The sequence below is a fragment of the Chaetodon trifascialis genome, chromosome 15 (assembly GCF_039877785.1).
Source record: "Chaetodon trifascialis isolate fChaTrf1 chromosome 15, fChaTrf1.hap1, whole genome shotgun sequence".
Classification (NCBI taxonomy): Eukaryota; Metazoa; Chordata; class Actinopteri; order Chaetodontiformes; family Chaetodontidae; genus Chaetodon; species Chaetodon trifascialis.
The window spans coordinates 7,683,513-7,696,295 of NC_092070.1; the positions used below are offsets into that span (position 1 = coordinate 7,683,513).

At 43.4% G+C, this 12,783-nt stretch overlaps 1 protein-coding gene across 6 annotated transcripts in view; it reads left to right on the top strand.

The window, feature by feature from the left end:
- mast1b (microtubule associated serine/threonine kinase 1b) overlaps nt 1-12,783 on the top strand; it is a 45,235-nt gene that overhangs the window by 10,585 nt on the left and 21,867 nt on the right. For 4 of the 6 annotated variants that reach the window (XM_070980182.1, XM_070980180.1, XM_070980179.1 and 1 more), the window contains exon 3: nt 12,556-12,650. In XM_070980182.1, the coding sequence (XP_070836283.1) occupies nt 12,556-12,650 (95 nt within the window). Of the gene's footprint in view, nt 1-2,533; nt 2,674-12,555; nt 12,651-12,783 lie in introns of those variants that run through there. The other 2 variants (XM_070980183.1, XM_070980184.1) reach the window with 1 other exon arrangement.

Consider the following 12,783-nt stretch of genomic DNA (forward strand, 5'->3'; position numbering starts at 1 on the left):
CTCTCCTCTTCCCTTCCTATTGCTTAGTTATTAATCTGTTTCTATTCCACTCTCATTTCCACCTTCAGCGTTTCAGCTCCTCTCTACCTATACTTCTTTTCTAAATCCCTTCCTTGCTCTTCTGTCTATCTCCCTCTTACACACTTTGAGTTTTTCTGCTTGTTAGTTTATCAGTATGCTAGCTATCACCTTTAGCCAGCACACAGGAAGCTGAAGTATAGAAAATAAACTACAAAACCAGACACACAGTGACTGAAATACAGTTAAACACACACACACACACACACACACACACACACACACACACACACACACACACACACACACACACACACACACACACACACAGTAACACATACAGTATATTTGAATCATCTACAGCAAAACAAAATAAGGACACAGCGTTCAAACCATTGAAATATTGTATCAAATGAAATATTGTCCTTTTTTCCTTTTTATTTTACTCTTCGGCTGCAGTCTCATGTTATTAGCAAATTGAGTTTTAAATTTTAAATGAAAAGATTAAGACATTCATAATTAATAGAATATAATCCATTTTTATAGATAGATATATATCAATATGTATAGATTTACTTCCATCCTTTTCATTGTAAAACTCTGCTTATACGGTAATACATCAGTAATAATAATCCAGTATAAAGACGGAGTTATTCTACTGCATAATGAGTACATTTACGTTTGATACGTCAAGCACATTTTAAATTAGCAATACATGAAATGACTATGTGAAGTTTTGCTCATAGTGACCCATAGAGAATTACTCTGATTTTAGTGTCTTTCAGCTCATTGTTTTGCTTTTCTAGTGCCAAGGTTATTGTTTAGTCTCACAGCTCTCATCATAGTGGTTTCCAGTCACCACTGCTTTCAGGGAAATCTCCAAAAACCCACTGTACATGACCTGCTCTACACCAATCAACAGAGAGACAGTTAGCGGCTAGCTGGTGAAGACAGTGGAGCATTTAGTGGCTAAAGAGACAGATATTTCCCTCGTGGCTTGGTGGAGATCAAAAACAGAGCTAAAAGGTGGAGTGAATACTGGCCTTAAATTCATCAGGTGGCCATGAACAGGACTCCAAATCACAAAAGTGCTAATGTTGCTCTGTGTCTGCTGGATGTGTAAATAGGCAACTGTTTGCTAACAGCTTTGATAAGCTTACCTGTCCAAACCAAAAACACGCTGGAAGCAGCACCCCTGCACCTGCTCCCTCTAAACATAGAAGGTCTGAGTGTGTGTTTCTGTACTTTAACTGGACTTAAACCTGGCACAGTCTAATTCATGGTAGCTTAACACTCATCTAATACAGACCGACTGGATTTGGTAACGGCATGCCTCTCCTGGCTCTAAGCAGCCAGGATGTGAGATGGGCGGTGTCTCAACATCAGGACCAATCTCAGAGGACAACACGAAGTTCTTTACACACATGTAAAACACTGGAAAGCATTAGTCACATGGGCCAGAAGCAATCCAAGCCTGTAACACATGTGGAGCCATTAAATGAAACATATGAATACTTTTTCCATCACTGCAGGCTGTATAGATTATTATGAAGAGTCTATTCAGTAAGACCAATAGCATATTAATTAGGCTCTTAAGGCGCTTCATTGTGATCCCTTTGCTCCCCTGAATAAAAGTAAATCTGTGTGTGTGTGTGGGTTTATATTTGTATGTGTGGCCACAGCCCACTACCTCTGTGTCCACTCTCTTCTCTTGTCCCCATTCCCATTTCCCAGCCCTATCCATCTTCTCTACGCTGCCCCCTCGTCCCGAGTCATCACGGGTAATCAAACATGAAATGAAGACCAGCTCTGTTTGTGTACTGGCCGTGTTCTCCTATCCATCTCACTGTTGTCTTTCACTTTCCTCCAAATACTTCCCATTTCTACCGTCATTCCCGTCTCTCTTGAGACAGCTTCCATTTGGATTCAGTCTGTCTCCTTCTCATCACGTCCCATCTCCCTCTGCAAGACGCTATCAGCCCCACCATCCATTATAGATGAGCTTGGTGGAGTTAGCTTCACATTCAATCTGCCTCCTGCATCCATTCATGGGTAAACACAGCATGTGTGCGTGTGTTTGTGTGTGTGGCATACATCATCATCATCACTTATGCTTTTTTTTAATCTTTGCGTCCATTCAACATCTGTTTCTCAGTTATGCAACAGTCCACATGACCTCGTCCCTCACTTGTTTCTCCGCTCTCCGCTGAGATAAACGAGCCTCCCTTCATTCATGGTGTCCGTAGCCTGCAGTGAAAGCTTTTAACTCCCCATCAGGTTCTTTCAGTGCACACAGTGACACTACACCCTGTACCAGGGCACCTTAGCCTTGAGAAATGACCCACAATCCTCTGCTGCCTTTAGTTGTTCCACTCTAAAAGATAGACCCACCCTATCTCCTTCCCTCCCTCCCTCTCTCTCCCTCTCTCTCTCACTCTTTTGGGTCTTGGCCACACTTGCCCAGACACACAGACACCGGCGCTCATCTAAAGGTTGTGGGAGCTACAGTATGCGTCGCGTTGCGATGACATTTTCTCAGAGACCCGCTGCTTTCTGACTGCTCTTCCTCGCCGCTCAGCTGTTCCTGCTGCTGCTCCGGTTGCCCCGGGCTACGCCTAGATCCCCAACCAGCAACATGTTCCGACGAACTAAAAGGTACAACAAGGGACGCAGACGGAGCGGTGATGATGTGTTTTCTTTGCTGTGAGGTGTGGTAGCACTGACTTTCTCTCTCTCTCTCTGCTTCTAGTTCTTTCCCTTGGTTTCGTCTTTCTGATGCTCAGTCCTTTCTCTGTTTGAGTCTACAGTGTCTGCAGTATACATTACAAAGAGGCTCGTATCCACAGTGTGACGAGCGTGTAAGGTCCCTGCGTGTGCCTCTGTGTCTAACTCGGTTTTAGATGTCTGCTCTGTTCGACCGGGCGTGCTGAAAGTCGTAGTGATTTCTAGAATACTGAATATTTTACAGCATGTATGCAGGTTTAAAAAGCTTTATGAAGCCCCAGAAAAGGATGCAACATTTTTTTATGTTGTATGATATGTATTCATAATTTAAGTGATAGAGAAGTCCTTAAAAGTCATAGAGACAATTATACCCTCACCTTTAATGGCTCTATGGACGGCAATACCAGATCCCCAGACTTTTCCTGTTGTGACACTATGAAGCTGACATTTGTGGTTTTGAAGTTTATTTCAGATATTCATGTTGCTCTCATGATGAATTCAAATCACTTTGGTGGCTCTCTGACTTTTAATCGAGCACCATCATCATGTCAAAATGTGTCCAATGCCTGCACAGATAATGACATTCCCATCAGCCTCAGTCACAATTTTGTGCTACTTGGCAAATGTTAACCTGCTGCCATGCTAAACCAGCGTGGTGAACACAGTAAACATTATAACTGATAAATATTAGCAGTCTTGTTATATGACAGTTCAATTATGGGAATTTGTGAAAGATTGCACTTTCATGTCACATACTGTGGTATATCTGTCATTTCATCACCAGGATGGTAAAAATGAGCTGTAAATAAGTCCAGAAAATACACTGAGCAGCGTAAAGATGTTTGAAAATGAAGGGACTAAGATTTATCCAGCAATAAGCCACCATATCTTTGGCCCTGCTTGTGATGTAGTTGACTCTGATGTGAATTTAGAAGTTACTGAAAGTCGGTGATTCATCACAGTGACATTTCCAGCAGACCTGCAGGTAGACTGATTCACCGTCTGAAGAGATCAATCGATGGTTACGTGAGCCCAACGTGAGTCAGAAAGAGCCACAAGTTTAAGGTGGATTTTTCTGCCGTCTGATTCACTGATGGTGAGAGATTTCTTCTGACGTTGGATGTCAGGGTTTGGTTGATGTTTTTCCTGTGCAAGGCTGCCTAGTTGCAGTTGCAACTATAGCAACTATTCCAAGCAAACAGAGAATTTCCCTGCAGGGATGAATAAAATAAGACATTATCACATTTCTTAAATAAATAATATTAGCAATACTTTCCGGTGCTTTTAATCACTCTGATGTCAACGGTCTGAAAATTTGAGCTGACATTCGAGCACCGGGGGTTTCCTCTCTGGTGGCAGCAGTAGTGGATGTCATGCTGAGTCTCTCAGAGTGACTTCATTCTCCCCTGCTGATCGGGGATTAAACCGGCTTCTATTACAGCAGAGACACTCGCTATGGCACACCTGAGCCCAGACACACAGGCAGACAGATGGAAATAATGCAGAAGTCTCTGCTTCACTCCTGTAGTAGTGCTCAAACCCAAGAGGATCCTGCAAATCCTGCGATGAGCCTCAAATATAGGATGGGTTCAGTGCAGGGAGAGAGTGTGTGCGTGCGTGTGTGTGTGTGTGTGTGTGTGTGTGTGTGTGTGTGTGTGTGTGTGTGTGTGTGTGTGTGTGTGTGTGTGTGTGTGTGTGTGTGTGTGTGTGTGTGTGTGTGTGTATGTGTGTGTGTGTCAAGTTCTAGTTGTGCCTCTTGTTAACAGCCAAAGTCAGATCTAGGAAAGATAGAAGAACAAGAAGATGAGTGATTAAGATAATGAAAGCGAAGGAGATGGAAATAAAAAAGGAAGGTTGTGCAAGAGGTGAAAGGAGCAGAGACTGAGATGGAGTGCAGGGCCCTGGGGTGATATCTGTGTCTGCTCTTCCATTAGGGACCAGCTCACTAAGGTTACGTGAGCATGCAAGACACACATACTCGCTTTGGCTGCCTACTTCTCCTTCTTTCTTTCTGTTTTTCTTTCATTGGCCTCTCTCATCCACTTTCTTTTGGTTTTTTCCTCCTCCTTTCTTTCATTCATTCTTTCTGTACTGTCCTGCATGTCAAGTATGGAAAGACCTGGCCGTGTTCATGCATTTAATCTTGAGGTTGAGTTCATAAGCCCTCATCCTCAGAATCTTAAAAAGTCTGCTTGAATTTTTAGCACGTGAGCTAAGCAGCCAAACAGACTTATTAGAATGAAATAACAGTTTGGTCTCATATTTCTCCTTCTCATACTCATATCGCCACTGCGATATAAGCGCAGCGCTGTTTCTTTAGCGTTACATGTCCTCACATGGGTCATTAACTGGTAAAATACTGACTCTTTGCCTTGGACTTGCTTTAGCCCCTGTCCTTTTGCCTGAGCCAAGTGCATATTTATTGTAAGACCCTTTTAAGAGGACTTATGTATTAAAATACAGCCAGAGACAGCATTTTCAGTCAGCTCGGCGAGCTAATACCTGGCAACCTACAGCTGAAACAATCTGCGGTGACAGTGCAACCTAGAAGAGAAAAGCTGATTTTATGTGCCTCTGTCTGGAATCTCAGGCCCATTGTCTAAAAGATTACTAAGGCCATTATCATTGAAAAGTGCCTTATGTGCCCTGCAAGAACGGAAAGCTCGACGGGAGCAGCGGTTTGTGAACCAGTTGTTTGGATGCTAAAGGAAGTGGGGAGTGACTTGAATATACTGTGGATGCAATAATTTGGGAGAAGAAATATTGTGTGTGTTTCCATCAGGTTCTTCAGCACAGGTGGGCAGTGCTTTAGGGCAGACAGCTCACACACAGACATAACCACATCCAGCTTTGTCTCACACACACACACAACACATGAACACACACACAGCTGTATCCACGTCCTCTGCTCGTAAACACTCCTTCTCCATAACTAAATTACGTATTACACTTCACTTAGCCAATTATGTGCAAACCAAAGGAGGTCAATGGGAGGCCAGGACACCTGAGTCAGACTGGTGAGGCTCTCCTTCTAAGTGCTGCAGCTTTCCCCAAGAGGTGTGCAGGGCTCGATACACACAGTAGGTGCTACATCTCCCATTAGCTCTGGATTTCAGTAAAGGGCCCCGTCTCTCATCTCTCCTCTTAGAGTAATGGAACTCTTCTGTTTGATCCTCCTTCTCCTCCGCTGTCTCCCTCTCAGGGCTTCTCTTACAGGAAAGCACTTTTGAGGACACAGGCTTCTCAACGGCACTAAATTTACCCCTGCTTGATAGATATTGCTACTGTCAGCTGCTGTGTAGCTGCCCTGACTGAGACAGATTTGAGCCTATTACAGAAAAAACAAAACAAAAAAAAAGAAGATGTGTGTGTTTGATCCCAGCTGAGTGGCTTTGAAGTGCTGTCAGGGATGTTCAGGACCCCAAAGAGCTGAGCAACCTGGAGAGGAGGGAGGTGAAAGAAAGGGTTATTGTTGTCTGTTTGATTTTTCTCCCAGCCATTGTGCATTAGGCCAGGCGGTGATTCTGACTTTCAACACAATGTTCGGTGCAGATCTGATGGAGCTGAGTGAGGACAGTGTAGCGCCTCAGGCCATCAACAGGACCATTTTAGTAGCTTCTGCTCTTGCCTTTTATTGCTGCTCTTGTGGTCCACTGGACAATATTTTAAGTTTTATTTGCTTAAAGAGACTTGGATAGCCCAGTAGGATTACTTCATTCATCGATTAATCAATTCTATAATTGTAAATAGACTGTTTGCTTAACCCCCTGTCCTGAACAGTGATTGTCTAAATAGCTGTAACTAGGCATGACAGGCCTTTCAGATTTTGGATTAGAGTTTGGAGAGTGGTAGCTTTTTAAAAAAAAAAAAAACATGGGATGGACTGAACCATGTGTTTACATGCTATAAGCATCATTTCCAAAGCCAAGAAGCCCATCATGACCTATATGTACATTATTTTGTGGAGTCACGGGATACATCCACTGCATCCACTGTGTAGTATTTCCCCACCACAAAGCTGGTTTAAAAGTTAGCTTTACGTTAGCAGCTCTGTCCTGCTCTTTGTTGGATTTGGGGAAGTTTACATGTCAGCATGCTGAGCCATAGCTCAGACAGTCACGTTAGCCAAGCACATCAGTTAGTTGTTGTCCTAAAAGCCTTTCCTACTGTACTTTTAAACGCGGAAATATATTTCTTTATGTAAATATGAACAAGTATGTAGGCTAAGCAGTCTGTCAGGTTTGTGTCAGAGTTAAATTAAAAGTTGGATCTCACATTTTTCCTTATCATACTTATAATAGGAATAACTTGATCTACACTACAATACAAGAGCAATGCTGTTTCCATGTGGCCTGCATGGATCATCACCTGGTGAGGATGCTGTTGTTTTGCCCTGGACATGTTGCTTTGATCTCAGTCTCTTAGCGTGATATCATGCAGGCTGTCATAAACTGCATATTTAAGACCCTGGAGCCAGTGGAGTCTTTGTTTTTAACCAACTCATAGAGCAAACATTAGCTTAATTAGCTACTTAGCTCATAAGGTACATTTGTCACTGTTATCATTGTAAACTGCATCATGACATGTACACTGTACATATATAACATGAGAACACATATACAACAAATATGGCACGAGAACGTCTCCTAGATGTTGTAATGTCTGCACGTACATTATTTTCTCTGTATGTGTGTACAATGCACATTTTACCTCCAGCACAACTGCCAGCACATTTCCTTCTCGGCGCTCTTTTACCTCCAGCGTGTTCTTTTGTCAGGAGCTGTCATTTGATTCAGTTGTTTGCTTGTATGCTGTGTTGCTTTTCCTTCCTTTTACTTGACGCTGATTGTTTTTGTTTTCAGTGCATGGTTCACATCCTTCACGATTCTCCCCCTCTCCTGCTGCTGCTCCCATTCTTAAAAAACACCTGCCAATTCAATTCAATTCAATTCAATTCAATTCAATTCAATTCAATTCAATTCAATTCAATTCAATTCAATTCAATTCAATTCAATATACCTTTATTAGTCCCACAAGGGGAAATTCCAAATTACAGCAGCATCAGTAAAAAAATAGACGAGGTAGACAATCAGTAAGTATATACAAGTATAGACAAAAGAAGTGTGATAGAAATAAGTGTCTCTAAATTAGAAATTGTGTTTGCAGACTGTTATGTACAGTCTGCAAACACAATTTCTAATTTTCATGATCTATTTTCCTATGCAGCTGTTTTGTTTTTGTTTGGGGCGTCTTTTCTTATTTTTTGCAGAGTTATTGTATTTGTCATTTTAGGGAAGGATTCTACTGATTGTTGTTGCGGGGATGAAACCTGTGACATTTTCATGATTGCAGGTTACTCTGCCAGCGGTCTAATGAATTCTTTCACTCTGCCACTAGTGTCCTTTACCTGATGGCAGGTGACCTGTTTGACATTTCCCACCGTGTCACCATTACAAAAACAGTTCCCCTCCCTCTCTCCCCCTCCACCCCGAACACTGAACCTGAGTGACATCTATATTGAGCAGTATTTCTCCTTCACTGTGGTCCCCGGTCGGCCTTATCAGAAGCCTCCTTGCTGCACGCTGCATAGCAACAAGCCGTCATGTGACCATGGCTCCCTCCTCTCCCATTCCCTCCAGGGTTGTAGACTCCAACTAAATTTCCTCTGGTTTGTAAAGTGGTCCAGTCTTTTCATGCTGTTATAAAACTTTACTGTTTTATAGTAAAGGAAAAGGGGACTGATGTACTGTTCAAGGGTAGATTTTCACAATGGAATTTAAATGGCTGAATATTTGATTTTCTTTGTTTTTGCCTCCCTTTCTCCTCTTTCACATCAGTAATTTATTCATCCGCTATTATTTCTATCTTCTGTGCTATTTCTCATTCATTCACTGCCCTCCTCCTGTTGTGGAGCTGAACCCACCAGTCTTCCCCACTCCTCATCAGCACTTCTTTCCTCCCTCGCTGCCTCCGCCTCGCTCTTGCTTCTCTTTGAAGTGCGCTTGCTTCTAGTCTTACTTTTGCTTTCTTATCTGTCTCTGTCTTTGCTCCTCAGATCTGCTCCAGTGTGACTGTGTATCACATACATTTGTGTGGTTTCATATGAATGGGGCGTTTGGTTTGATCAATATTAATGGTCCCCCTGCTGTTGAGTAAAGGGAGGAGTATGAACATGCAGAGGATGAAGGCTCCTGTTTGTCTGGCTTTGTTAGCACCGTGCTTTTCCCCTCTGTGTCATCTGCTCAAGCTTACAGCGAACAATATTCCCCCACGTGCTCTGTTCATTCTGTCGTGTTTGTGCAGCATGAATATACTTACGCGTGTGTGTGCAATGGTGAAAAAAACTGGGTCATGTTTACCTTGGGCCTCTGTGGGTGATGAGCGCTGCTGTGAGCGCTTTCAACCTGCATCTCTAATTACTGTTCTTCTCAAATTTCATTCCAATGAATTTGCAGTCGCCCCGAAACATTTGCTTTCATATCATGACTGTACCAGTGAACACCCTTATCTCTCTGCACATCTCCTTCCTCATCCTCCACACCTCGAGCCCTCTCTCCAGCCCTCAGCAGCAGCCAGTAGAATCCAGATTTACTCAGTGCAGTGGAGTGCGTCTCTCCCTCCACCCCCACCCCTCTCTTGATCTTGAATGACCATCAAGCCAGAAACGGGCCCCAGGCATCAATCTGAAATTTGGACCTTTCCATCAGCAGCTGTTTGCTTGCTGCGTGTGTAAAGTAAATGCACGGCAGTTAACGCCTGCATGTTTTACGCATAACACCGAATACTGATGGCATTTTATTCACAAGCTCTGCAGGGGAACGCCAAGGCCAAGTGCTGTGTTTTTTGGTGTGTTTACAGCCAGCCTCAATTGATTTCCTGCAGCACCGACAATCCATTAACCAAGAAGAGTCCTGCTGCTCAGTTTGACTTTATTTTAGTCCCTCTCCATCTTTCTCTTTACTCTGAAGATGCAATTCCTTTTGTAATGAAAGCCAGTGAAGGTATGTTGACCCATATATAACACACGTATGTACTCACTCAGATGATGGCTGTTCTGGAATCAGCTGTAAGGCAGCATCTGTGCTACAGTTATTGCAGCATCAGAGAAAAAGGTTTGCAGTGATAGAACAGTGTCAGGATATAATTGATCCAGCTGAGAGAGCATGAAATGGCACAATAGCAGTTTTCAGATCTGTACATTAAATCCAGCCTATTGGCATGTGATCAATACCCATAAGGTTAGTTATAGATCAGATCGATCAGGACATCCTGTGTGCAGCTGAAATAATGAAAGACGCTTTTGTGACCTTATTGTAATGTTTTAGGTGGAGGAATGAATTTCGGCTGCCTCACAGCAAGAAGGTCGCAGGTTCGATTCCCGGGTCGGGCCTTTCTGTGTGAAGTTTGCACGTTCTTCCCGTGCATGCGTGGGTTCTCTCCGGGCACTCCGGCTTCCTCCCACAGACCAAAAACATGCTCATTAGGCTGACTGGTGATTCTAAATTGCCCCTAGGTGTGAATGATGTGTGTATATGCCCTGCGATCGGCTGGCGACCGGTCCAGGGTGTACCCCGCCTCTCACCCGTTGACAGCCGAGATAGGCTCCGGCCCCCCTGCGACCCCGAAAGGGATAAGCAGCATAGAAAATGGATGGATGGATGGATGGATGGAATGAATTTCCTTTATAGTCACAAGCTCCATCAGTGGTGTTAGCAGATGGGCAGGAGGGCGGCTGAAAAAGGCTGGCGTGATTGGCTGTTGGTATCATTCCTACAGCCAATCAACTGTCAGGTCTCTTGGTTTTATTTTCTGTGGTCAGCGAACAGACAAAGCAGTAGGACTGTTATATATACATTATTTGCAAATGAACAGATACAACACACACACACACACACACACACACACACACACACACACACACACACACACACACACACACGCTGCTAACTCACCCTTTACAGTGATGGAGGGATCAAAAAAAAAAGAAGATGAAAAAGGCTTTGTCAGGATAAACAGTAATCCTGGTGATGATGTCAGTACAGTGTGAACAGGAAGTGCTACAAGCCAAAGCAGCGTGACTTTTCATGAAGCAGAATGGAAACGAATAGGCTAAAGCCAAAAAGGCAACGTGCAGCAGATGCTATCACATTCACTATTTGGACATTCAGCAAGGTTCATCCTCAACAACTTTTTATCAGCTTTTCCCAGATTTGTCAGCTCAGTGCAGGATGAAGCTCGACTGATGTTATTTTTCTGGAGCTAGTCATGATCTGATTTTAGATCATGGTCTGGCACCTCGCACCACTTGACAGCAGAGGGGAGCTGATAAACTGAAGTTAGGGACCGTCTTTAAAGTGCACACACACGAGTGCTTTTTAGATTTTTGTCAGTAGCTTTTTTATTTTTATGTTATGCCTTGTGTTTTTGTAACTAGCTATGATATTTTTTTCAAATGTATCATTTCGACTTCGTCAGCAGTTATCCATTTTGTATGTGTATGTATATATTGTTCTATACAAATGAGGAATATAAAAGCCATTACAAAACAATTTAACACAGAAAATTAAGTGTTGGCCACCAGAAGGTCACACTTTTGTGACATAAACAGATGTAGATATTCCCTTTGTGCTATTCTCCTACAATGCAGGTATGAAAATGTATGATTTCTTAGATCCCCTGGTTGATAGCTTGTCAAACTGGCCCAGTGCCGTCCAGCAAGAAATAATGGCAGGTGTTAACACTTTGCCACAAACAGTGCAAATCCACCTACATCCATGGGGAGCGCGTGGGGTGATCTGCACAAGTGAAACTGCAGACTGCTCTATTGAGTTGAAATCCTCCTAACTGACTTGACCTTGACTTTTTATTGTGTAATAACAGTCAGTAAAATGCTGACAATATATGATTCACATCCAGATGTGCAGTAGAACACACTGCAGGGTTAGTCTCTCTACATTGCAAGTGTCAGTGAATGTGTGTGTGTGTGTGTGTGTGTGTGTGTGTGTGTGTGTGTGTGTGTGTGTGTGTGTGTGTGTGTGTGTCCTGCTCACATGTGAACCCATGTGACTGGGACTGAAAGTGGAGAGAGGGGAAGCCAACCGCTCGCTTCATCTGACAGTGAAGATGAGATGCTGTTTGCGTTTTGTGTGGCCTCTCCTCTTTGTTTGCAGTTGTCTTTATTTGCATTTATTTATGCCCCTCGCTGCCTTGGGAACCAAAGCACATTGCGTCACACGTGTTTCAAAAAGCCTCTGAATTGAATTCCAGTGTGAGTATTCAAACAAAACAAAGGGGGCTTGAATACAAAACGCTTGCTCAGTTTGCTGCCTAATGGTGTGTGAGTTAGACACAATAGTATTATGTGTGTGAAGTCCACAGGCAGATTTGAGGTGACTCAGTGTGGTAATGGCTGCTATTCAGCACCCAAAACATAATGAAACTGAGGTTAAAAGATGAAAAGTGGATGTTTCTGCCTTTTTTTTTTCCCTGGGTACACCGTCCATTTTTACATCCATTTTCCCTTTTCTCCCTTTCTCATTGCTCCATTCTCTCTAACTTTGCACCTCTCTCGTCTCCTCTCTCCCCTCATTTCTTATCTCGGTTGAGAGGAGGCAGACAGGGATGGATGACTGAGGAAATTGGATTCTCCTTATCGCTGTTGTGCTCCTGCAGTGATCCATGCATTTGCTCGTCTGCTTCTTCTGCACCTGTACATGCAGCCACAGCATGCACATGTTCCTGCGCAGCAACAAGCGCAGTACACAAGCACTGCTGCACTGACTAATGTCTACATGTAACTCTCTTTCTTTCTAGTTGTCGTACAAGCAACAGGAAAAGTCTCATCCTGACCACCACGTCTCCCACGCTGCCTCGTCCACACTCCCCTCTCCCCCTCCCTGGACACCTTGGTGCGTATAGTAACACATCACACCTCAGCTCTGACCTAGTCTGGTTCATTTGTTGATGGCAGAGAGGCTTACTTTATGAAGCACTTTCAAAACATTTATCAAAGAAAGACATATTTCCCCCCAGAATCACAAC